The sequence below is a fragment of the Sus scrofa genome, unplaced genomic scaffold (genome assembly GCF_000003025.6).
Source record: "Sus scrofa isolate TJ Tabasco breed Duroc unplaced genomic scaffold, Sscrofa11.1 Contig1914, whole genome shotgun sequence".
In the NCBI taxonomy this organism is placed as follows: domain Eukaryota; kingdom Metazoa; phylum Chordata; class Mammalia; order Artiodactyla; family Suidae; genus Sus; species Sus scrofa.
Genome location: NW_018084979.1, coordinates 2455920 through 2481477, shown reverse-complemented (window position 1 = coordinate 2481477; position 25558 = coordinate 2455920). Strand labels below are relative to the sequence as shown.

General features: G+C 57.7%; 1 protein-coding gene across 2 annotated transcripts in view; it reads right to left on the bottom strand.

The window, feature by feature from the left end:
- Nucleotides 1-2197: 2197 nt before the first annotated feature.
- The window catches only part of TDRD9 (tudor domain containing 9), an 85242-nt gene continuing 61881 nt past the window's right edge, over nucleotides 2198-25558 (bottom strand). The window contains exons 24-37 of one of the 2 annotated variants that reach the window (XM_021081572.1): nucleotides 24618-24791; nucleotides 22473-22584; nucleotides 21337-21549; nucleotides 21084-21173; nucleotides 20078-20338; nucleotides 18988-19005; nucleotides 18277-18432; nucleotides 16887-16957; nucleotides 15730-15839; nucleotides 15181-15277; nucleotides 12830-12968; nucleotides 8095-8213; nucleotides 3407-3479; nucleotides 2198-3052 (exon numbers count right to left, since the gene is read on the bottom strand). In XM_021081572.1, coding sequence (XP_020937231.1) covers nucleotides 2951-3052; nucleotides 3407-3479; nucleotides 8095-8213; nucleotides 12830-12968; nucleotides 15181-15277; nucleotides 15730-15839; nucleotides 16887-16957; nucleotides 18277-18432; nucleotides 18988-19005; nucleotides 20078-20338; nucleotides 21084-21173; nucleotides 21337-21549; nucleotides 22473-22584; nucleotides 24618-24791 — 1735 coding nt within the window. In that variant the 3' untranslated portion in view covers nucleotides 2198-2950. The remainder of the gene's footprint in view (nucleotides 3053-3406; nucleotides 3480-8094; nucleotides 8214-12829; nucleotides 12969-15180; nucleotides 15278-15729; nucleotides 15840-16886; nucleotides 16958-18276; nucleotides 18433-18987; nucleotides 19006-20077; nucleotides 20339-21083; nucleotides 21174-21336; nucleotides 21550-22472; nucleotides 22585-24617; nucleotides 24792-25558) is intronic. The other variant, XM_003128749.4, reaches the window with a different exon arrangement.

Genomic DNA, 25558 nt, shown 5'->3' with positions numbered 1-25558 from the left:
ATCCGACTAGGAACCAGGAGGTTGAGGGTTCCATCCCTGACCTTGCTCAGTGGGTTGGGGATCCAGCGTTGCCGTGAGCTATGGTGTGGGTCGCAAACACAGCTCGGATCCCGCGTTGCTGTGGCTGTGGCATAAGCCGATGGCTACAGCTCCGATTCGACCCCTACCTAGCCTGGGAACCTCCACGTGCCGCAGGTTGGCCCTAGAAAAGGCAAAAGGACGAAGAAAAGAGAAAAAGAAAAAAAAAAAAAAAAGCAAAGCCGGCCAGATTGGGAGAAAATACTTACAACATGAATCTCTGACAAAGAACCTGAACCCAAGATACCAGACAGACTCCTGCAGCTCAATAACAAGGTAAACAACCCATTAGAAATGGGCTAAGTTTTGGAACGAATACTTCACAAAACACAGAAGTAACAGGCACACAAAAAGATGCTCAACACCAGTATCCGTCAGGGAAGCCCAACATCACCAAGGGACACACACCGCTTGGCACCCACTCGAAGGCTGAAGCTCAAAGGCTCAGTGCCAAGTGCCGGGGGAGCTTGGAGAAGGAGCCCCAGGCACGGCAGCTCCTCTGGGGGCACCTGCTGAGGAAAGGGCTTCAAAGAGCTCAGTAAATACTGGGCGTGTGGCCCAGGCACGCATGCCTGGTACTCAGCCCTCGGAACCACTCGGAACCGCTCACACGCAGGCTCCATGGCCACTTTACTCTTACTGATCGGCCCCACCCTGACCACCCCCAGGTAAACGGATCAATCGTGTGGATCTAAACGACGGCATTCGACCGCTCGGCCAAGCAGGAGCTCGCGGTCGAGTAACGCCCACGAGCCTCCCGACACGCCGAGCGAGGACTCCAGACGCCGAGCGCGACCCCTGAACGGGCCGCCTCTGAGGAGAGGGCGGGTGGTGGGACGGCAGGGACTGGCTTCCCTGCTTGCCTCAGCCGGTTCCACCTCACGTCCTGGCCGGGTGGCACTTGCTAAGAGCAAACCGCTTTGCAACACAGGTGACCAGAGACTTGGGCACGTGCAAAGCGAGGCCATCACCCTCTGAATTGCAGTTCCACCAAAGGAGGCGCAACCAAACACCCCACCTGGTCCTGCAGACACTGCACTGCCCAAGTCGGTGTGACAAAGAGCGAGGGCCGATTTAACCAGGAACGCGGACGTGACCGCACCGGGGTCGGCGGGGAAATGGGCACCAATTGGCGGAAAGAGCCCACCTCCGTCTATTACATCGGCTGTGAATTAACGGCTGAAGTGGAAATCATAAAAAAGCAATTCCTTACCAAAATACTTCGCAAGATAGACACAATTCCAGAAAAAAAGCAGGGGAGAGAACGGTTTTCTTTCAGGGTTAGAGCCAGAGATTAAAAAAACTGCTTTGCTTTTCTTTCTGTCTTCACAAGCCTTTTGGTACTTAATGTTTTGTCACTCGCGTCACTTCGATGCAAAAGCTACCAGCAGAAGCAGCGCTGCAAGCTCAGGGCCGCTCACGGACCCCGCCGGGCCCCGGCCAGGCTCTCGGCTGGCCTGGCGCAGAGCAGACGGCAGGCGAAGGCCCGCTTCTGTGCCCAGGGCGCCTTTGCCAACAGGCGGGAGGTCCCGCTGAAAGCAGAACAAAGGGCAGTGAGGGCAGGAAGCTCCCCGCTGCTCAGAGCAGAGTGGAGGCCGTGCTGGGAAGGGCCGGGGCGCACTCCGCACCCAGCAGCCCGTGGGCCCAGCGCCGCAGCTGGCGGCCCCAGTTCCCAGGAGCGCCCCCGACGGGTGCTTGCCAAGCCTTCTATGGGAGCCCCTGGTCATGGGCCCACGCCGGTGACCCAATCCGAGTGCCTCTCCGATTTTCCCACAAGCCTTGTCACCTGCTTCTCCCGCCCCGGCCTGGGCCCCCGCTTGGGCTCTGGGTGCGGGCACGGCAGGGCTGGCTCTGCACACCCGGTTCTCCTGGTGAATCCCTGCCTGATCAAAGTGGGCCTTTGGCAAGAAGTCTACATACCTTTACCAGTTTTAGAAATTGAGACTTTTTCATTATTTATTTATTTATTGGCTTTTTAGGGCTGCACCCACCAGAGGTCAAATCGGAGCTGCAGCTGCCAGCCTGCCCCACAGCCACAGTAACAGGATCCGAGCCGCGTCTGCGACCTACCCCGCAGCTCACGGCGACACAGGATCCTTCACCCACTGAGCGAGGCCAGGGATCAAACCCGCAACCTCAGGGTTCCTCGTCAGGTTCGTCAGCAGTGAGCCGTGACGGGAACTCCAGAAACTGAGATTGTGTGAATGAAACACATTTCACTGCCCTCTGACTACAGACTGGGAGAAACAAACTTAGTCCAACGCTTTTATTCTTTAACAGAGACGCGCGCTCAGGGCTGGGGCTGCTCGTCCCCGTTTCCCAAATGTGGGCCAGGAACTGTAACTTCGTAAAAACGTAAAACATATGAAACTGAGCAAGTCTTACCAAAATGAGGTACTCTCCTTCACGGGAAAAAACTGGAAAATGCCACATGGTTGTGGGGAAAAGGCAGCTTCTCCGCTGCGGGGAACGGGGAGCCTGGCTTGTCCTGCACCTGAGTTCACATCACTGACCAGACAGGACACACAGCGCATCCTGCAACTAACACGGAAGATCAGCGCCTTATCATTCACCTTAATCAAGGGGAAGCAAAACATTTTCACTTTTTTTCCAAATGAAGTCTTCTTTCAGAATCACTTTTCCCAAAATGTTTAATACAGTGACTTCCTGTTTCTGGAAGAGACTAGACTTTCCAATCCTTCCCACTTGAACAGAAACACACTCCGGGGCCAGCGCCCGAGGGGGAAAGGCGCCAGGCCGGAAAGGCCTTTGGGAGGCAGCGGGCAGAGCGGGGGCGCTCCGACGCGGAGAAGGGGGTCTGCGGACGGAGCCCCGCCCGGCCCGGGGGAGGCCGGTGCGGCCTGCCGCACGTCTAGGCGCTCAGGACGACGAGTTTGTGCAGCTGGTACAGAGAGGTGCTCTTCCCCCGGTGGCTCTGGCGGTCCGCCTGCTCCATGACCAGCTTCGGATCAACCTACCGAGGCAAAAGGAGCCGTCAGGCTCTGCGGCGGGGCTCCGCTGGACGCGGGGTCGGATGGACGACACACCGGACGTGCGGAACGTGCTCCTGCAGCTCCCCGCAGCGAGCACAGCAAGCCCCTCCAGTCGGTAATCACCCCGGGGTCTGCCTTTTCGCCGAGACACCACTCGGCGCACACTGTCCCGGGGCCGCCTGTGTGTGCGGCGACACCAGCCTGTCGCCCAAGCAGAAGCTCCACTTGGCCGCCCGTGTCTCTCTGCTCTCCGGGCGCCCCCCCAACCCGGTTCTGAGCCTCCCCAGCCCACTGAGGGGTGTCCCCAGCAGTCCCGGCGGCGGGTGCTCGCCTACCTGATTCCACTCGTACGGCCTGTCGTGCCACTTGGGAACAATTCTCTCTCTTGGTTTCAACTGACAGAACAAACTAAAATGTAAAAATAGAGCGCTTCAGCCATTCTAAGTACAGTTTAGAAACTGAAAACGCGATTTTAAAACAGACTTAAGTCCTATGTATCTTCCCTCAGAGTTACACGTCTAAATCTTCTGAAGGTCAGAACTGACGTGGCTGCTTGATGTCTGAACCCGCTGTCCACACGCGGGCAGCGGACGGGGCGGCGGCGGGCGTGTTCGAGCAGCTCCTCTTCTCTGTGCTCCCCTCGGGGCCGGCGGGGCTGCCCCAGGACCGCACGCCCGCAGGACTGAGTCAAGATCTGGGTGACCTACCAGCAGTATCGTCTATGCCACTTGCTGTTAAGCAGCCATGACAAACTGGACTCGTCAAAAGGCAGAGGATTCCCCTGGTGGCGCAGCGGGTTAAGGATCTGGCATGGCCACTGCTGTGGCACGGGTTTGCTCCTTTGCCTGGGAACTTACACATGCCACGAGTGTGGCCAAAAACGGAAGGAGAAAAGAAGAAAAAAAAAAGGCAGAGGTAGAGATTTCTACCAGTAAGAGAATAATGACGTCTACAAATCTTGCACCCCCCCCCCCAACTACTATAAAACTAGACAAAGTTGTCCAGGAAACACATCCGAAGTCTCTGGACATTAACCAAGAGCACATGCAAGGTCAGAAGTGTTCATTCATAAAAACCTGCTTAGCTGCACATGCGGCCCCCAAAACCCTGCTGAATTCCAGGTGACAGCCGCGAAGTCTGTGGCATCTCAGCCGGCACTGCCACCTCGGCAGCTCAGCCTGGCCCCCTAGCGCTTTCAGGCTTAGGCTGGCCAGGAAAACCAGCACCCTCGCTGCCAGGTGGGGCTTCCGTGATTTGGAGCAGAGGGTGGAAGCCCTCAGGCCTGGCAGCACTGTCAGTAACACAGGCCACCCAGGCAGGGACCGAGAAGAAAGCCCACGGCCCTGCTCGGAGCCGACAGCGGACAGCGGCCAGCCCAGAAATGCGACACGGAGACCTCAGACACAAGACTGCCCCAGAGGGCGACATGGGCTCTCGGCAAGGCCCTGGCTGACCGCGCGGCCACACACATGAGCAGAGAGGACCGTGGGAGGCCCCGATCCACACGGCCCTGGCTGGCGGGAGGGCGGCGTGCGCGTACAGGAAAGCTCTGGAAAAAAGAAAAGCTGGAAGAGCTCCAAACGACCTCAACTTGGGAGGCACTGACCGACCTGCACACAGACCACCAGGCAGAAGCGGGAGCCTGAGGAGTCATGGATTCAGCACAATTTTCGACTAACGAGCACAAAGCAATGCAGACACCCGGGCAAGGGAGGCTTGAAAGAAAAGGGGGAAATAAAAAAGAAAACCAAGACAGGCATCGGTGGCCTCCGACACAGCGGGGAAACTGATGCTGCAGAATTCTGCAAGAAGGAATCCAAATCCTACATGGCTATGCTACAGTATCTATGTCCAATTTTCAGCAAAAATTATGAGATACACTGCACAGAAAACAGGAATGTATGATTTATTCTCGGGGGTAAGAAGAAAAAGAGCAGCCAACAGAAGCTGATGGCATGAACTCAGATATGGGTTTAGTATGTACGGGGCCAAAGAAATCACTGCAGATAAATATAAAGAACTAAAGCAAACCACGTCTAAAGAAATAAAGGAAAATATGATGATAAGGACTCAAAGACAACCTCAAAAATCTGTAAAACTCTACACAAGACCCAAAGATAAAGTGTAGAGTTGAAACGTGTACTAACTAAAACGGAAAATTCCTTACAGGAGACCAAACTCTGGAGGTCTCAGACGAAGAATAAAGAATCCGTCAACGGAAGCACAGATGCACAGAAATGCATCTGAACAAGAGAGAGAAAAAAGGACTGAAGAAAAGCGACCAGCGCCTCAAGAGGCCAGTGGCACAACATCAGCTGTACCCGAACACTATCAAGTGGGGTCCCCGACAGGAGGAGAGCAGGAACAGGGAAGAAAAGTTATTTGCAGAAATTCAAAGATGCAAATAGTAGTTATAAGCAAAAGGAGAGAAAAACATGCGCCAGGCCAACAGTGACCAGGCCCAGCTGGAGCCTGTACTGCATCCGACAAAACAGACTAAGACAAGACTGTAACCACAAGAGAGAGATTTCGTGACGACAAAAGGCCTCATAGCTGGAGAAGAACCACCACCTGCAAGTGCAGACGTGTCGAACAGAGCCCCGAAGCTGACGGACTTGAGAAAAGAGACGATTCAATGATTAGTTAGAACTGGAGAGAAAATCTGCAAGAAGAGCGAACACCAGACGGCCGTGCGCCACGCCGATCCACCCGACGCCCCCGGATCACTCCGCCCAGCAGGGGCGACACGCAGGCTTTCAAGCGAAGACGGCGCACTTCCCAGGAAAGACGCGGCAGACACATCTCAATGAATGGGTTTGTTTTTGTTTGTTTTTTCGGCTGCACCCTTGGCAGATCTGAGCCGCCCCGGGGACAGCACCGGATCCTTAGCCCGTTGTGCCCGCTTCACCTGGGAGCTCCCAAGTCAAAAGAGAACGTGAAAGACTGAAACCGAGGTGCATGACACCTCACACTGACGATACCGAAAGCTGGAAAGCACCAGCATGCGTGAACCTTACACGCTTTAAACAGCCTCTCGGTCAGAGGAGAAATCACAGGGGAGACTCGAGAACATTTTTTAAAAGAATGAAAAGCAAAGTACAGCAGATCAAAAGCACGGGAGGAAGCAAAACAGGGCTGGAGGGAGTTCCCGCCACGGCACAGAGGGCTAAGAATCTGACGGCACGGCTCAGGTTGCCACAGAGGCGGGGTCTTGAGCCCCAGCCTGGCCCAGTGGGTTAAAAGAATCCGGTGTTGTCACAGCGGCAGTGTAGGTTGCAGGTGTGGTGCAGGCTGGCAGCAACAGCTCTGATTCGAACCCTAACCTGGGAACCTCCGTATGCCGCGGGCACAGCCCTAAAAAGGACAAAAGACAGGAAAAAAAAAAAAAAAAAGACTTACTACTAAAAACAAACCTAAATCAACAGAAGAAACTAGAAAATCCAAAAATTAAGCTTTACATTTATGGCTCAACTCTGCAAACTTACTGAAAGCACAGAAGTGCTAGGCTCCCCCTCCCCGACCCGCAGCCTAAGGCAGGACGCAGCTGCCTGGTGGGAGGGTGAGAGTGGCCCTGAGGAGAAGCACTGGACCACGGCCACCACCGCCTCTGCGCCCCAGACGGTGGCCCGGGCTGCTGGCAGCAGGGCTGTGTGAGCATAGCGAGCGTCTGGGGTCTGGGTGGCCTCCCAGTCCGTCTCATGTGCATCCTGGGTGGGTTTCCTTTTAGTTTTATAAACACTTTTAATGTTTTTCTTATTTTCTTTTTTTTTTTAAAAAAACTGTAGTTGATTGTCAATGCTGTGCCAACTTCTGCTGCAGAGCACAGCGACCTGGTCACTCACACACACACACTCGCCTGCTCACATTGTCTGCCGTCCTGTTCTAGCACAAGAGACTGGGTGTAGTTCCCTGTGCTAGACCACAGGACCTCACTGCTTATCCGTCCCATTTATTTTTCATTATTTTTTTCTTCCTAGAGTCGCACCCAATGCACATGGAGGTTCCCAGGCTAGGGGTCAAAACAGAGCTGCAGCCGCCGGCCTACGCCACAGCCACAGCAACACAGGATTGGAGCTGCATCTGCAACCTACACCACAGCTCACGGCAACGCCAGATCCTTAACCCGCCACGGATGAAACCCGCGTCCTCATGGATACGCATCGGGATCTTAACAGGAGCCCCGGGGACCCATGTTCAACGGAACGGTCTGCGCCTGCCCGCCCCCAACCCCCGTCCGCCCCCGCCCTCCCCTCTTCGTGGTCGAGGGCATGGTGTCTGTCCAGGTGCTGGTCAGTGGGCAGCCGCTGTGGGCAAACGCCCTCAGGTGACCCGTGCGTCTCTGTATGTCCCACTTCCACACACTGTTCACAGGAAATGGAAAGCGAGATGCTGCCGAGGCCGCTCTGCACACAGGTCACCTCTTGGTCGGGGTGCCACACGCGCCCGCTCCTACACAGCCTGACTCCCAGCAGCACAGCACCCCACGTGCCACCAGCCTGGGAGACGGGTTGCGCCTGGTCGCCTTGCCCCCCCCAACCCCCGACCACCCCCCCCAGGCTCCTCCAAGCCGTCCAGGCTGATCAGGCCCAGGGGCGCACCTCCGAGGGCCTCTGTCCTAGGGATTCCGGTGGGGTCTGGCCGACGGGGAGCCCAGCAAGTGGAGCGAGGGAGGGAGGGGTGGCCAGGAAGCTGTCCCCAGGGAAGCTCCGCAGGGGGTGGGCCCGGCTCCCAGGAAGGAGGGAGGAGGGGGGCTCTCAGCCCCGCAGCCCAGGCCCCTCCCACCCTCCTCCTCCTCCGTGGTGTCCCTCTGCCTTCCCACCTGTGGAGCGTGCCCACAGCCTCCTGCCTGCGCAGGACAAAGGTGGCTGCTCTCCACAACAGGTGGCGCCTGTGTCCTGGTGCCTCCTAGACGCCGCCTCCTCTTTGGAGGATCAATCCATCACACCTCCTGATCAAAACGTCACAGGCAAGACGGCTCCGAAAGCCGCCTGGCAAGGAAGGCAGCCATGACGTCAGCACTCACCCTAACAGCTTCTGCCGAGCGTTGTCCTGCAGCTGCGCGACCCTTTCCGGCCCAAGGTGCTTTGATCCATCGGGTCCACCGCACACCAGCTTGTTAATAGCGGCTCTGAGGATGTTAACCTGCGGCAGACGGCAGCGTAAGACCCCACGCGGCTCTGCCGTGACTGGGATTTCACTCCACGCTAGCGAACATCCACATCTCGTGTTCCCGTGGTTGTCGCCACTACAGCTTGTGGACCAAGTGATCAAGACAACACAAACGACATCAATCCCCACGACCACAATTTAAGAGACAATAAACAAAAGGACAAATCAGCAGGAAAGGTTCAGACTTTTCAGACGCAGCACATTCTTAAAACTTTTATTCTAAAATTTCATCGTCTAACCCATGAGGTCACAACTCTTCAAAATCTACTTGTACCGTATACACAGGGAAAAAGACCAACCACCACCGGAAAGTCCCCAAAGCAAACTTGAATCTACCCTGCACCGGCCACCTAGAGAGCCTAAGGCACACGGGACGCTGTGCGAGACGCCACGCAGCCCCACCCCGGACTTGAGCGCTGCTCCCCTGGGTGCCCGGGGGCCCCTGGGCCCCCCCTCCGCAGCCCGAGGGGACCGCACATTCCTCTCACCTGTGTATCTCTCGGCTGAGGTAAGACTGGCTTCGGGGCCACAAGAGGGTCATTCTGTACTTGTCCCCCGCAAAGTGAGCACCACAGGTACCACCTGTCAGCACACGAAGGACCCCTCCGCCCCTGTGGCCACTGTCTGCAGTGTCCCCACGGAAGCCTGAGGAGTGCCCCACAGGTTGTCACCACCCGGGGCATGGTGTCCCCGAGTGATCTGAGAGCAGGCGGTTCCGTGTGCCTTCCGCCTCCCGTGCCCCCTCCTGCAGGACGTCTGTCACCACCAAGATGCCAACTCCGGCACATCTCCGTTAACTAGACCCCAGGCTCCATCTGGATTCAACCCGCTTCTACTCCCGTCCGTTCTGCTCCCGGATCAGATCCCGGGCACCGCGCGGCACCTGTCACCCCCAGCCCCTCTGATGCAGGGTAGCTTCCCAGCCTTTCCTTGTTTTTCACGACCTTGACAATTCTCGGGCGCTCTGGTCAGGTGTTCTGCGAGCTGCCCTCCCGCCTGGTCTGTGTCACGTCTTCCTCATGATTAGATCGGGGTGGGAGACCCCCACAGAGGCGGGGGCCCCCTCGTCCCATCAGGGCGGGATATGTGCGCTGCCCCCATGACAGAGCAGTGGTGATGCTGGCCTTGACCTCCCAGCTGAGGCGGTGTCTGCCAGGCTTAGGAGAAGCTGTCACTCTGGTCTGCCCTCGAAGCTGGGGGTGGGGGGGGCACCCCCAGGTGCTGCTGGGAATTCTTCCGCACGGAACCTGTGTCTCTCTTCCTCCCCGTTTGCATACACCTTCAGACACACAAGCAGCAACTGCCCACCGAGTTAGAACCCAAGACCCACTGTCTCCTCTGCTGCTCTACCTGTCCCAGCTCTGGACGCCGGGGCGCCGATGCCTCTGACGCGTCCCTGCTCCGTGAGCACCTCCTCGCGCCCTGGCGCTCTGCGAAGTCCCGGCTCATCCCGCGGTTCCTCCGGCCGGCCCTGGAAAGAGCCGTTTCTCCAAGGAGCACTGGGTCCTGCTGTCGGAGGGTCCCACTGGAAACCGCGATCTGGACCCCAGGCTGTTGGAGGCTGCTGGGGGGTCCCGGAGCAGGCCCCCGGAGAGCCAGGGGATCCATCCACGCAGGGGTGTGACATCGCCGCCTCGCCCCCACCACCCAAGCCCACCCCACAGGGCTGTCCCCGCCTTCTGTTCCTGCTCGTTTCCGAGCTCCCTGCCCCGTAACGAAGAGCACGGCTCCCACCACCCTTCCCTCCTTTGGTCAATCCCAGGAGCGTGTGCTTTCAGATCAACCAGCACGCAGACAGCAGCGTGCAGGTGCGGGTCTTTCCGTCTGGAACCCTCGGCTCCGGGCAAAGCCCTGCTCCCTCCCTCATGCAGTTCTCCCCCAGATCCTAGCTGGCCTGCCTGTGCTGATGGCACCCATCAGAGGCCCGTGCTCACGGGGACAGTCTGTGGGTTTCGACATGCGCACAGCCCCCCCACCACCGGCACACAGAGCAGCCCCTTCGCTCTTCAGGCCCGTCGGGGCCCATTGCTCCCTGACCCACAGGGACCACGAGCCCTCTTCCTGTCCCCAGCCTTCGGCCCTTTCCAGAAGGTCATACGAATTGAGTCACTGCGCACGCAGCCCCCCCCCACCCCCGAGTCCCAGCTTCTCTCGTTCAGCAACAGACACTCCAGATGCGCCCACACTGTCCACGGATCAAGCACTCACTCCTTTTCAAGCTGCAGAGTCCTCTGCTTCCCAGTCTGCTCATCCCGCTCCCTGCTAAAGGGCTTCCTGACCGCGTCCAGCTTTTACCTCCCATGAACTGTGAGCGCTGCCATCAACAGGCACAAGCAGGTTTTACATGGATTGAAGTTTGTTTTTCATTTCTAGGGCTGCACCCGCGGCATATGGAAGCTCCGGGCTAGGGGTCAAGTTGGAGCTGCAGCTGCCAGCCTACAGGGCCCCAGCAACACCAGATCCGAGCCACATCTGCGACCTGTGCCGCAGCTTGCAGCAACGCTGGACCCCTACCCTCTGAGCAAGGCCAGGGCTCAAACCTGCTTCCTTATAGACACTACATCGGGCTCTTCACCCGCTGAGCCACAGCAAGAACTCCTGGGTATAAGCCTCCAAATCCCTTGGATAAATACTGAAAAGCAGGACAGCTGGGTATCATGGGGGCACGTGTTTAACTTTTAGGAATCTGATCTTCCAACATATGAGCTGCACTCCTTTCCCCCTCCAGCACTCGCAGAGCCCTGTGGATCCACCTCCTCGCCAGCGCCGGCTGTTTTCAGCGTGTTCTGGAGTTAACCACTCTGCTGGGTCTGCAGAGGGGTGTCACTGCGCTCCTAATGGGCAGTTTCCTAACGACAGGATGCTGAGCAGCTCCCATTTGCCATCGTCTTCCGCATCTTCATCCGGTCGCTTATCCGACCACCGAGTTTTCAGAGAGCACCGCCTCTGACGGATGACAGCCCCGCCTAGGCCGGCACCCGCAGGCACCTCCTGCTCGTGGGGCCGCTCGTCTTCTCACTCCTGTAACAGGATCTTCTGCAGAGCAAGGTTTTCCTTTGATAAAGTCCAACAGCGGTTTCCTCTTTCCAGACTGTGCTTTCGGTGCTGCAGCTCCGGACGCGCTGCCAAAGCCGAGGTCAGGCGGGCTTCCTCCTGCACGTTCTCGTGTAAGAAGAGGCGTGGAGCCGCGCCTGCTTCACCATCGCGCCTGTGATCTAAGGAGTATCTCCAAGCTCCAGAGCCCCTTACGGGAACGAACCGCTGAGTCAAATCTTCTCTTAGCCCCCATCAAGACTTCACCGAGACAGGAGCATGCGTCTGTGTTCCCCCCAACAGGAAACTCGAGGCCATCACCTTGGCAGACGAACCACGTGCACTCAACTGCTGAGGCCGTCGGTGAGAACGCAGCTCAAGAAGCTGTGGGGCTCCTTCGCGGCGCTTTCTTCTGAGGCGCCTCCTCCCGGGAGTCCGGCCTCCCTGCCGTCGGCAGGCACAACACTGCTCACAACCGGCCCGAGGCACCGCGGTCTGAGCGCCACTGAGAAGCGCAGCAGTCCTGCAGCCACCCCGACACTCCGCATCCGTCCTTGAACCGGCCGTTTCTTTTTAGCTTTTTCTCCTCCTCCTCCAAGGAAGGATGCAGTAAACCTCCAGCCAAAGGCACGCTGACCCTTCTGCGAGCACAGCCTCCAGGTCTCTACGGCTACGACGCTTAAGTTAATAAGAGCCAGCGTCCTCTGGAGAAAGGCCAGCTCAACAGCCTCGCCCCAGGGCCCCCCGCCCCCCCTTCTGTGCGCCTATGCCAACCTCACCCATCTCACGGCCCCTCGTGCTCTAGAGTCCTGCCTCCAACGGCCTGTGAGGAAACCAGCTTTGCCCCTCGCTTGGTAACATGCAACAGCCCTGAATGAAAAGGAAGCAGGTCTCTTACGGCTCAGCGGGTTAAGGATTCGGCAAGGTCACTGCAGCGGCTCGGGCCCCTGCTGGGGTGCACGTTTGGTCCCTGGCCCCGGAACTTCCACATGCCACAGGCACAGCCAAAACAAAGACACAAACCAATGAAATAGAAAAACAAAGGCATACAAAATACAGGCCCCAAATTTTCATCATGAAATTCAAAAGCCATAGAATTCTTCGTCCACCTGTCATGCCAGCTCCTAAACACTCCACCTCAACGTGTGTGCTTCTGCCGCCTGGCACGGCCCGGGCACCGCTGCCGCAGGGAGGTCCGCGCCCCGCCGAGCACGGCAAAGGGTGCAGCGGGTCAGAGCTCTGTCTCCTCGTCTTGCGGCGGGTCTGGCAAGGGGGTCCCGCCAGCCCTGACCTGGGCCAGACCTGGAGAGAGACCCACCGCCCCGTGGCCCTGGTGTGTGGTCTACAGCCCAGGAAAGCCTGCCGTGCCAGAGACACCGCATGAGGAATGCGGGGAGCAGCATCTTGTGCAGAGAAGTCATAAAACAGGCAGGTCAAGGCGGAGGGAGCACCTCCAGCCCCGGCGGAGACCGTGTTTAAAGCACCGGCTCCGACGCGGCGCCCGCTGTCGCGCCCCTCAGGGAGGCGCCTGGGCTCAGCGCCCGCGGCGGCCTCACCTCCACGATGTCCTCCACGCTGAAGTGCACGTCGAAGGCGAGCTCGAGGTCGTGCTCTGGCAGGACGGGGGCCCCCGTGGATGGGTTCCACCCCAAGCCGCAGAGGACTCCAGTGTAGCACTTTCCGTCGCGATCAACCCTCAAAGAAACGTTTGAGAAAAGTCAGCACCTCCACGTTGCGGAGCCGCTGTGTCCATGTTAAAGGGACCGGCCAATGAAACCAGCCCGCACCCCGCCGCCCCCAAGAGAGCAACGAATTTCATTTTTGCATGTTCTCCGCCCGTTTCTGTCTAAGAAGTACTAGCGTGTGGCTATGAAAACAGGAAGTCGTGCTTTTATGAACACCCGTTATTTCGGTTTTTAACTCTCACTGCAGGAGACAAGACACGGCACGGAGGATTTGATGCCGTACAGTTTTTCCCTCTTTCTGAATTCTTTCCCCGAGTTGGAGTCTCAGTAGTGAGATTTCTGGAGAGAAAGCTCCGCAGGCCTCCGGGGCTGTGCCAGACGCCCAGCGCTGCTCCTTCCCACCCGAAACCCGCCACGCAGGCTGAGAACCCAAAGCGCCACGTCTCCGCTTTACCAAAGAGCCGCCGCTCCCTCCACCTGCCACGGGTCCCCCCGCTTCCACCCCGGGAGGTCCCCCTCGCCCGCTGTCTCTCCATCTCCATGGCCACCCGCCTGGGCCGGAGCGCCCGTTTCTCACCCAGACCCACGCAGCCGGCTTCGGACCCGTCTCCCCACACCCACCCCGCTGCCTCCGCTCTGTTTTCCACAACGGCAGACAGCGCTGGCCTCTCAGACGAGGCTCCTGCTCGCTCAAGGGCTTCCAGTGGCTTCTGTGCACCCTGGACACCACCACGAGCAGTCCCGTCTGGCCTCTGCTCGGCTCCCCCAAGTGGCGTCGCCTCCAGCCACGTGCTCGCCCCCCACTAGGCCCGGCTTCTCCGCTTCCCTGCAGGCCTGTCTCCAACCCAAGGAGCTCAGGCCGCTCCAGCAGGAACCCTGCCTCTCCAGACGCCCCCCAGGGCCCTCGACCTGCAGGGCTCCTTCTCCTGTTCCAGGTGCTAGTTTAAACGCAGAGCTGCAGCCCACGATGGGTTCAACACATAATTATCAAACAAGTGAACGGGCACTAAAATTGAGTACCTTTTCAAATATTTTGGTCATTTTCTTTGACTCTTAATCAACTCAGAACTTTTCCCACCATCTGGATCAACGAATTTTTTTATGAAAACAAGCTAAGCAAAAAAAGTTCTCTTCCTAGTCCGAAACAGAAATACACACACGTTTTTTTCCCCACTTTAATAAAAATAAGAGGGGAGTTCCCTTGTGGTGTAGCAGGTTAAGGACCCGGTGTTATCACTGCAGCAGCTCAGGTCACTGCTGTGGCACCGGTTTGATCCCTGGCCTGGGAACTTCCAGGTGCCTTGGGCACAGCCCAACCCCCCCCCCACCGCAATCCCACTTTAAGTAAATTCAAAGCAGACAGACTCAGAATTTAGACTTAAAAGTATTTGCTTTACAGAACAGTCACCAATATGTTTCTTTAAATAGTAAGCTCCCTCACATTATCTTTGATGAATATAATTTATTATTTCACAGAGTTAATAAGCCAGGTCACCCAGAAGAAAGGTAAGCACTACTTCCTCACTGTTCCTGGAATGTCACATCACCTCCACCTCACCAAAGCAGCTCTGAGACTCAAACTGATGACAAACGCACCCCAACAAGGACAGTCCTGAAAGATTTAGGCGAGAATCGACCTACCTAGGGGAGCAATTTTCTGCTCATCCGCTCTAAAACTTAAGGTTTTTGTTTGTTTTTGCTTTTTAGGGCCACAGCAACAGCACATAGAGGTTCCCAGGCTAGGGGTCAAATTGAGCTGCAGCCATCAGCCTACACTGCAGCCATACCAACTCAGGATCCAAGCCAAGCCTGCAACCTACACCCCAGCTCACGGCAACGCCGGATCCTTAACCCACCCAGCGAGGCCAGGGACTGAAGTCACAGCCTCACAGATGTGGGTCAAGTTTGTTACCACAGAGTCACAACAGGAGCCTCCCTAAATCTTGCATCACTAAAGGCAACCAAAGACCTGGGCTTAATTCTCTTCGAGGGCCCTAGATATTTACATAAACCTAAGAAACCGCAACTAAGACCACAGAAACAGGGCGTTTCTGCCGTGGCGCAGCGCAAACGAGTCTGGTGACCATGCGGGTGTAGGCGAGGTGGCAAGAGCCCGACGGGCCCGGGGCGCCCTCTCTCCAAGGTGGGGACGGGGACGGGGATAGGGACGGAGGCGCCCGGCCCTCCCGCCCGGGTTCTCTCTTAGGGATGCGCACACCTACCTCAGCTCCATCACCGGGGCAAAGAGCATGCTGAGCAGAGCAGGGAGGCCGGGAATGTGCGGCAGCAGAGACGTTTCCCGCAGCAGCACGGTGGACCCTGTCAGACGGCAGGGTGGGGCGGCTCAGGCGGAGCAGCGGCGGGCGGGGCGCAGGGATGTGTCTCCAACGGCAAGGGGCTCCCAGGGTCAGTCCCCACAGCCCCGAGCCCGTCCCGACGCTGCTCAGGCTTGGCTCCCATCTGGGGACGAGCTGGGCTTGGCCATCCCGTCTTTCCTTTCTCCGCCACCGCCGTCCGGGTGTCTCAGGCCGGGAACTCGGATTTGCACTCGGCGGTGGCCAAGCGCACGGAGCGAGCAAATGCACATGCAGGGCGTCGGTTTACGCGTCTCCGCGCAGCAGGCAGGTGGCGGTGCCCCATCACCGCTGCCCCCGGAACACAGTCCAGAGACACGGCCCACGAGCAGGAAGCTCTCACTGGTCGGGGACGGAGCTCCCGCAGCTGACGTCGAGGGAGGTGGGGGCGGCGGCGGCCCGAGGCCCCCCACTCACCGGTGGCGTTGACCGACAGGGACGCGGCGACCAGCATCCTCTGGTGGCCGTCCTCAGGGGCGTCGCTGACGATGACAGAGTTGACGCTCTCCTTCTCAATCCACACACACCTGGAGGCAGAGGCGCAGGAGGCAGCGGCCCATCCCCGCACCGGGCAGCACCCCCGCCACACGCACGCGGGTCACGGACGGGGCAGGCAGTGCCACCCATCTCGAGGCCCCCCCCCGCCTCCCCCGATCCCAGACGCTGGCTGGTGCTCGGACCCCGCCCAGCCGGCTCCCTTCCGCCTGCCGGCACCCTCCGGTCCTGCTCTCCCCGCGTGTGGGCCCCGGCCAGGCGCCAGCCGTGACGGCTCTCGGAAAGCTCTCCTCGAGGGCCTGCTCCGGCCCTGTCCCGCCCTGTGCCGCCCTGTGCCACCCTGGGGACAGCCGAGCACGGCCTGGCGCTTCGGCCAGGGTCCTCCCACTCCATCGTCTCCAGGCTCGGTCCCTTTCAAGGCCTCGTGACAGCACAGGTCCTCGCCCTGCATTTCCAACAGGCTGGCGGGTGGGGGGGGTGGTGACAAGCCAGGGGCCCCTTGCAGCAAGTGCTCACTTTAAAAACCCGTCCGCGCCCAGGCGTCCCACCCGTCTTAGGACGAGGCATCCCGTGAGGCTCTGCCGACCCCGCCTCGGGCCCCGCGGCCGGAAGCACCTCGCCGGCCCTGACCGCTGCCCGTGGAGCTCCCCCGTGGGCTGCGGGCCTCGGCTGCCTCGGGAACAGCTGGGCTCCCTCTCGGTCTCTCTCGAAGGCAGGGGTTTCCTCTTTGAGCCCCTGCCCACCGGACCCACAGTGCAGGGAAGACCACCAAGTGTGCTCCCTGTGGTCTCCTCAGACTGTCCCCAGGACACGGCGGGCAGCCCAGATGTGCTGAATGAGTAACAATCCCCATGAGAACAGAAAAAAACGAGGCTTCGATGGGAGACACGCCAACACGTCCTGCACAGAAGGGCTCGGCAGACGAGGGAAAGGGGACCTGGGATGCGGAGCCCGTGAGGCTGAGGGGTTGGGAAAAGGCCCGCGTTCCCGCAGGCTGGCTGTGAAGCAGACGCCTTCCGACGCGCCCTGTCAGCAGCCGGGCAGGGAGCGAGTGCAGTGGGAGCGGAAGGCCGCCATACCTGAACGTGGATATCCGGGTCAGGCTGTGGCACTTCAGCGCGTAAGGGTTAAAGGGCCCGTGAAGGATCGCCTGCGCACGCGGAACGTACGAGCTGTTAGCCGCTGGCAGAACATCCCTGAACCTACATTTAACAAGTCCCGAAGCCGGCTCATCGTTTTCACAAAGAAGGGAGCTGCGCCTTGGTCAAAACGGCCGGAGCAGGTGCCCCTGTGCCCCCACCCCCGGGCCAGGCACCCCCCCACGGCCGCTGCGCTGCGGAAGCTCCTCTCCGAGGGACCCGGGCAACAGTATCTGATGCACACCCCGAGCTGTGCGGACGTGAAGGCGCCCCCAAAGGGGATGTCAATACTTAATGACCACGAGCATGCAGCCCCCAGGCCTCCTGGTGCCAGAGGGGGGCCACTGTCAACTCCCGTGAGCGCGCCCGTCACCTCGCCGCCAGCCAATCAGAGGACTGGGATTCCCGGCCTCACCTGGCCTTTTACAGGTGCTTTGCTAAAGCCCTTCGGGGGATTTGGGGCTCCAGGGGCACGAGCCACCTCCCCGCCACTCCCCTGGGGGCCTACAAAAGCCTTTCTCTGTTCCTGTTTGCCCAGCTTCACCGGGCCTCAGGCACACAAACTGGTGCTTGTAACAGCAACATTTTCAAGATTCAGCACGGGGGAGAATGCCTTCGAGAAGGTATCTTTCTGGGATGCAACTGAGTTCTTCAATGGTTTCACCCACGCTTCTCAACATACACACTTAAGAAAGAGCTTTGGTGAAACTCTGTACAGGTATTGCTCTGTACAGGTATTGCTTTCCTTGCAGCGGAACGGCCCAGTCACTGGAGCAGGCCTGAGACCACACAGCTAGAGGCGGGGGCAACGACAGTAGAGGCGGGACCAGGGCGGGGTCTCCCAGCCAGAGCCCCCTCCAAGCAGGCCGGCAGCCTGGACTCCGGTGCCCGCAGGGCGGCCTGGAGCCGCGCACGCCGAAGCAGTCATGAACAGTAATCCTCGGATCTTCCAGCTACGTGGTTTTTGTTGCCCGACTCCTACGCGCCCCCGCAATCTCCTCAGAGCTGCCCCTCAGCTCCCCGAGAGCCTGCTCCCCGAGCCCGAGATCCTCGGAACGCCTGCTGAGTACAGTGCAAGCCTCGACATTTCGGCCGTGCGTTTTGGCGGACACTGCCTTCGAAAGGGTTGGCTTAAAAAGAGAACGAGCCAGAGCTTTCCTCGCCTAAGCCTGGGCTTTTCTCTTACTAGACACAGGCTCCATCATGAAAAAAGCAACAGCATTAAAACCCAGGATGGGAAAACCGCCGTGACCGCCAACGACAACTCAGCTTGCCAAGGCAGCAGGAGGTAAGCGTTTCCAACTGCACTCAGAGGCACGCCTGCGGTTACCTTGCAGTGCGGGTTACCCAGCTTGGAGGAAGCGAAGCTCTCCAGCAGACCCCGGATCAGGTAGGTTTCATCCTCCCTCACGAGGGAGGACGCAGGCGCGTCTGCCGCGCCCTCCACGGCTTCGGAAAGGAGACCCTGGAGCATGTCGTGGCTTTGCTGGACAAAGCGAGAAAAGCTCGTTTCGCTAAGAGGCAATGCCGTGTTCAGAGCCCCTCAGTCCCAGCGCCGCTCCGAGCGCCTCCCAGCACGACCTTCAGGACCCTTCTCAGGGGACCGCGCCATCGTCGGGTGTCCCGGCAGCTGCGTCACGTGCAGTTTAAAATTCAAACGGGAGTTCCCGTCGTGGCGCAGTGGTCAACGAATCCGACTAGGAACCATGAGGTTGCGGGTACGGTCCCTGGTCTTGCTCAGTGGGTTAATGATCCGGCGTTGCCGTGAGCTGTGGTGTGGGTTGCAGACGCGGCTCGGATCCCGCGTTGCTGTGGCTCTGGCGTAGGCTGGTGGCTACAGCTCTGATTCGACCCCTAGCCTGGGAACCTCCATATGCCGCGGGAGTGGCCCAAGAAATAGCAACAACAACAACAACAACAACAAAAGACAAAAAGACAAAAGACAAAAGACAAAAAAATAAAAAATAAATAAAAATAAAATTCAAACGAAAGCAGACAGACAGGATTCATCAAAGCCTCGGTTCATGATCCTCAGACCTACCTTTCCGCCGCCAGAGCGCTGAAAAAAGGGAGGAAGAGAACGTTTCACACCCAACTTCAGTCCCATGTCGGGGATTCCACCAGGAACCCCAGAAGGGTTTCCACGGAAACACGGGTCTCTGCCCCTTCCCCGCCTCAGCCCCTCGTCCTCAGCAGAAATTACACAAGGGAAACAAACCACCTTCAACAGAAGCCTCCGGGGCAACCCTGAAACTTTCAGATCTAGAGAAACAGCTTCAGAACGGATTTTGAAAGAAACAGTTGAAAGACATCTTGAAACGCTTAAAATACTTTGAGGATTTTATTAATCATTTTCATTAGAGAGAGAAATCTTAGAATCCATATTTTTAAAAAACTTCCCCAAAGAGAACACTGTCACATCTTAATTTTCTCTCTCTCTCGCTCTTTTTTTTTTTTTTTTTTTTTTTTTTTTTTTTTTTTTTTTTTGCATTTTAGGGACGCACATGTGGCATATGGAGGTTCCCAGGCTAGGGCTCAAATTGTAGCTCCAGCTGCTGGCCTGCACCACAGCCACAGCAACGTGGGATCTGAGCCATGTCTGCGACCTTCACCACAGCTCACGGCAACGCCAGATCCTTAACCCACTGAGCGAGGCCAGGGATCGAACCCGCAACCTCATGGTTCCTGGTCAGATTGTTTCCACTGAGCCATGACGGGAACGCCCACATCTAATTCTCATTCCGAGGGAAAAACAAAACAAAACAAAACAAAACACGTGGCTGTGAGCTGTGGTGTAGGTCGCAGACGCTGCTGGGATCCCGCGTCGCTGTGGCTGTGGTGGAGGCCGGCAGCTGGAGCTCCGATTCGACCCCCAGCCTGGGACCCTCCATACGCCACGGGTGCGGCCCTAAAAACGACAGGAAAAACAAACCCAGAGCCAGCTTCCCATCAGGACGCCAACCGAAGCAGCGGCACTCGGCCAGCGACACTGCGTCTGGAGGAAAACCTGGATGACGCTCCCAGGGGCCCCACAGGCCTCAGGCCAGCGCCCCCCCCGCCCCCGCCCCCGCCCCCAGCGCCGGCTGCGGATCCTGCGAGGCAACGGGCCCCCACGCCCCCCGCACACGCACCTTGGACTCATAGGGCTCCTCGGCCAGCTCGGCGTAGCCCTCCCGGACCAGCGCGGCACGGACGTCGATGGAGCCCTGGGCCCCCGCGGGCCGGTAGGCGTCCACGTGCAGGACGCCGTGCACCACGGAGAAGACCTCGGCCAGCAGCGCGCAGCCGCGCACCAGGGCCGCGAAGCGCCGGCCGGCCGCGCCGCTCCAGGGCTCGCCGCACACCAGCGACCTCGCTGACGGGCGCATCCTGCAGATCTTAAACTCCAGAGCCTGCGGATGGGACACAAGCGGCCACTGCAGCAGCCGCAGCGGCCGGCGGCCCGCTCGGCGCCCGTGGCCTGGGAAGCGCCCTGGCCCACGGGGCCCCCCCTGGGTCCTTGTAAAAAGCCCACTGAGAACAGTTTGGGGGCGAGTGAAGATTTCGCAGGTAAAAAACCTGGTTTGGCTTTTGCTTTTGCACAACAAAACCGTTCCGAATACCTCTTAGACTGGGTCCATGCAGACCGCAAGTGTGTGTGTGAAAGGGCCTCCAGCCCACCTGGGCTCCGTCCGTCGGCTTTCAACACAACCCGAAACCTTAGAAACAGTATTAAAAAATACTGCTGAGAGCTCCCGCTGTGGCACAGCGGGTGAAGAAACCAGCATTGTCTCTGTGTTGACACGGGTCCAACCCCCAGCCCAGTGCAATGGGATAAGGTCGCAAATGCACCTCGGATTTGATCCCTGGACCAGGAGCTTCCACATGCCGCAGGTGCACCCACGCCCCCCCAAAAAGAAAACAAAATACTCCTGAAGGAAAACCACCACTTTTTTGCAAAGTTTGAAACCTTCCATGGATTTTTCACTCTCTCCAAAAGCAGTGTTTTTGCAAGAACACGTTCAGTCACAGATTTTTGGGAAAAAAAAGCAGAAACCAAACTTGGCAAGCATGATGCCAGCACCCGCTGAGGCGCCAGGCCAAGACTCCTCTGAGCTGAGGGCTGGACCGTGGGACACGAGGGGCATGTCCACCCACCTGGAAGGGCAGCTCGAGAAGCTGACAGGGCATCTCCATCAGGAGGTCCAATGGCACGAGCGCTCTGTTCCCATAGTCCACGAAGAACACCTAGGGCGCGGGAACACCAGCTCACGCGGCCGCCCCCGAGCCACGCGGCCGCGTCTCGCACCGGAATCACCGCTATTTCGTCTCCACTTAACCTTAGACAAGACCTCCTACCGCCTCCTGTAAGCCCGTCCCATCTCCCTCTGGTTCGCCACAGAAAACACACCTCAGCGCAACGGCCACACACACAGAGGATCTGCGCCCTGAAGTAGCTTTCTCTACCAGCGTCGGCAAAGGGCGCCAGACAGACCGAGTCTGGATGCGGGTGAGTGGGCAAGGGCACCAACTTCAGACGGCTTATCTCGGCTGAGAGCTGCTTCAGAACCTCGGCGTTTTTCTCATCAATCCTGTATCCCCAAAAGTGCCCCACCTCGACCACCTGGAAAGAAGCAAGAGCCGCAGCGCTGAGCCCCGGAGAGGGGTCCTGTAGAGAGGAACAGGCGCTCCCACAGCAGCGCGGGCACGCCGGACCCCCGGGCCCCGCAAACTGTCCTCCTCGGGCGCTAAGTATCTACAGGCTCTCAGGAGCTGCTTACGAGAAAACGCGAGGTCCCTGGTCAGGGGGCCGAGGAATGTGGGGCCCCTCCTGGAGGCGCCCCAGGGCGGCACCAGGGGGTGGGAGCAGGGGCTCCAGCCGCCAGGCCCCGCTGAGCAGTTCTCACCCGCTGCCCCTGCGACGGCCAGGGCCCACACGGCCGCAGAGGGCCGGCCTTCTGGAAGCCGAGCTTCTACGTCAAGTCTCCCAGTGAGGGCTACCTATGGATCTACCAGGATGCATGATGCAAATGGAACTGAAATTTTATTTTGAAGAAGTAAAAACCATACCCTCATGAATAGTGGTGCCAACGCTCGTTTTTGTCGATAGAAACGGAATCACACAGGCAAGTGTCACTATGCTAATTAACAGTTTTACATTTACCATGTCAGTAAAACCGATTTTTTGAGCAGTGTAAACATACTAACAGTTTACGATTAAGCTCTGATTCCAGAATGAACACGTACAGTAATTCAAGGTCACCCAGGCGTACTAGCATTGGCCCTGTGCGCAGCAGGTGTGCTCTGCCAGGGCCCGCGCCCAGGTGCCCGGCACGGTCCGTGCCTGGTCCAATCTGAGGGCACAGAGGAACCGAGGCACAGAGGCCGCCGGTGCGCTGCCCTCGGACCAACCCCTCCATCGAGGGCAGGGTGTCGGTTCCCGGGTACCCAGCCCGTGTGTGTCCCCACGTCCGTTGCTCCAAGCACACCACGCGACCGCTCTAGTCAGGAAGACGGGAAGCTGGTGTCTGGTCGCAGCGTCCCTACCTCTGTCACGCTGACCGTCAGCAGGAGCTCTGACACCGCCCGGGACCTGCCCGACGTGTGAGACGAGACCTGCGCAGCGTCCACCTTCTGCTTCTGAAAGTCCACGCTCACCCTGTGGACACAACGTTTGTAAAAAGGCAACACGGGCGTTACAAAGAAAACACGTTTACAGATGGGCAGTTACTGCTCGAGTTATTCCACTGTTTCGCCCAGGAGAGAACACTGATAAAACGCCTCAAGCCAGCGATGACGGGTTTCATCTCAAATCTGCGGTTCTGGCGGCTTCGGGGCCGCCTGCGGAGGGCGGGCCCCCAGGCACCCAGCACCCTTTGGCACCTGCAGGCTAAGTGACCCGCAGGCCCTCACGGTCGGCTGCCACAGAGTCTTTCGAGAAGGGAAGTTCTAACGAGAACCTACGGTCGAGCGCAGGAAAACCTACTCGATGGCCTGCAACGGCCTGCGGGGAGAGAAGAGGGGCCTATCTACCTGTGTGAGCGAACGGCTCTGCTGCACGCCTGAAGCTCGTACACACTGTGAGGTCACTAGACTCCAGATTCAAATTTTAAAAAGAATAAGGGAGTTCCCGTCGTGGCGCAGTGGTCAACGAGTCCGACTAGGAACCACGAGGTTGCGGGCTGGATCCCTGGCCTTGCTCAGTGGGTCTTGGAGCCGGCGTTGCCGTGAGCTGTGGTGTAGGTTGCAGACGCGGCTCGGATCCCGCGTTGCTGCGGCTCTGGTGCAGGCTGGTGGCTACAGCTCCGATTGGACCCCTAGCCTGGGAACCTCCATATGCCGCAGGTGCGGCCCTAGAAAAGGCAAAAAGACAAAAAAAATATGTATTTTTTTTGTCTTTTTGCCTTTTCTATATATATATATTTTTTTTGTCTTTTTGCCTTTTATATATATATATATATATATATATATATATATATATATATATATAAATTCTAAGTCTAGGACCTGCAGTGTTTCCTAACTTGCGGTTTCAGAGGTGACTGTGACCTTTAGAAAAGTACAAGAATCTATGCCTGCTTAATAACCTCAGAAGACACATAACACGATTTTCTAACCAGCCTAAGCGTTAGCACGCGTCCCTTAAAGCAATGATACAGTCTATGCCAAAATCTGAGGAGACGAAGCATAAACTTGATAAAAAGCTTCCTTTCCTAATGATTTTATTCTTAAGCGAAGAGGAGGAATTACGAGACCCTGGTCCCTCCCTCTTCCGACTCTTCAGACCCATGTAGCGAACGAGGGGGGCTGAGGCAAGAGCAGCCCGCAGGACAGGTCTGCTCTATGTGACAAACTGAACCCCTAAACTCCCAAACTCTCGGAATCAAACATCCCACACCGGGGCACAGGCTTCTCTTACCTCTCACCAATTCCTCAAATTCCTGCCAAACTCCTCCTGCCGTTAAAGCCTTTTCCTAAGCAGTGACGCCTGGGAGGCCTGCGGGCGCGCGGCAGTGACCTGCTGTGGGCCCAGAAAACCCGAGGGCCCCTGGCAGCTGCTGGGTGGTGAGCCCCTGTTCTGGAGCCAGCCAGACCCACGCAGGCTCCCCGCCCCCCCACCAGCTGCGGGGGGCCCTGCTCAACGAGGAGCGACTGGGCGCTCCCAACAGCTTCTCCATTTCGTCGGACTGGCGGCTCTGCTAAGAAAAAGATGCCACTTCGCTCAGCAGGAAAAGACGATAACTATCAGGAGGAAGAAAGGAAGCTAATACTAGGTTCAATCTCTTTGCTTTAAACTGAAAACGACATAAATGATTCCACTCGAACCTCCGAACGGCCTTTCGCAGTAGGAATCGCACAGTTAAAGCGACGAGAATGCTGAGGTTCAGAGAGGTCTGGCATCGTGCCTCAGCACACACAGCGAGGAGAAGATGGGGTCAGGGGTCACGGCAGCTCTACTGGCTACAGGCCAGTGCTGTAGGTGAACCTAAGCAAGACTAAACTGCAGTTGAAGAACAGTATCTGGGAGCTCCCCAGGGGTACGGTGCGTCGGGGATCCAGCATGGTCACTGCTGTGGCGTGGGTTTGGTCCCCGGCCCTGGAACCTGAGTGTGCCGCAACTGCGGCCAAAAAAAAAAAGCATCTGAAGACGTGAAAGCGGGCGGCGGGAGGCGCCGCCTCCTCGGAGAGTACCTTGCAGTCCTGAGCTTGGCAGCAGCCCCGCCTCGCACCTTCCCTTCGATCTCCTCTGCAGGGTGGACGCTGAGTTCAAGGGACATTTTCAGCTGGGACAGCTTAATGGCCATGCACACGGCAGGAAGCGTCTTAAACCTCTCCGTTGGATTACGTGAAAACTCCACGAAGGCTCTGCTCAACAAGTGTAAAGGAAAAATACACTTGACCAAGAAAAAGTATTTAAGGGTCAATGTTTCTCTTATGAGAAATAAAAATTATAATGACACGTCATTAAATTAAAATTAAGCATAATCTATATTAGGCAACACAACGCAGAATAAAGATTGAGTTCAAATGCAATTTCCAGCTAAGAAACCTTAATTCTCATAATTAGAACAAGGTAACAGGTTTACAGGTTTTTTAAAAAGTTTTACTATAGGAGTTCCTGTCATGGCTCAGCGGAAACAAATCCGACTAGTATCCATGAGGACGCAGGTTCAATCCCTGCTTGCTCAGTGGGTTAAGGATCTGGGTTGTCGGGAGCTGTGGCGTAGGTTGCAGATGCAGCTCAGATCCGCCGTGGCTGTGGCTGTGGTGCAGGCCGGCAGCTTCGGCTCCAATTCAACTCCTAGCCTGGGAACCTCCATATGCCGCGGGTACAGCCCTAAAAAGACCCAAAAAAAAAAAAAAAAAGTTACTGTAAAATAAAAAGCAGATAAAGCAAACCACACAAGCGAGCAGTTCAGTGGCCTTCCCCATGTTCCCCCAAAGCACCACGGAGTCCCTTACCAGCGATGCTGACGAACGCCCCCCACCCCTCGCCCGCGTCCGAGGGTCCGATCCCCCACCCCTTCCTCGGGAGCTAAGAACAAACACGCAGTAAAGGACACCGGCCAGATGTTTCCTGGTATAAAGAGGAAAAGCTCGCGCTGTTTACGTACAAACGTGAGAATCTCCTA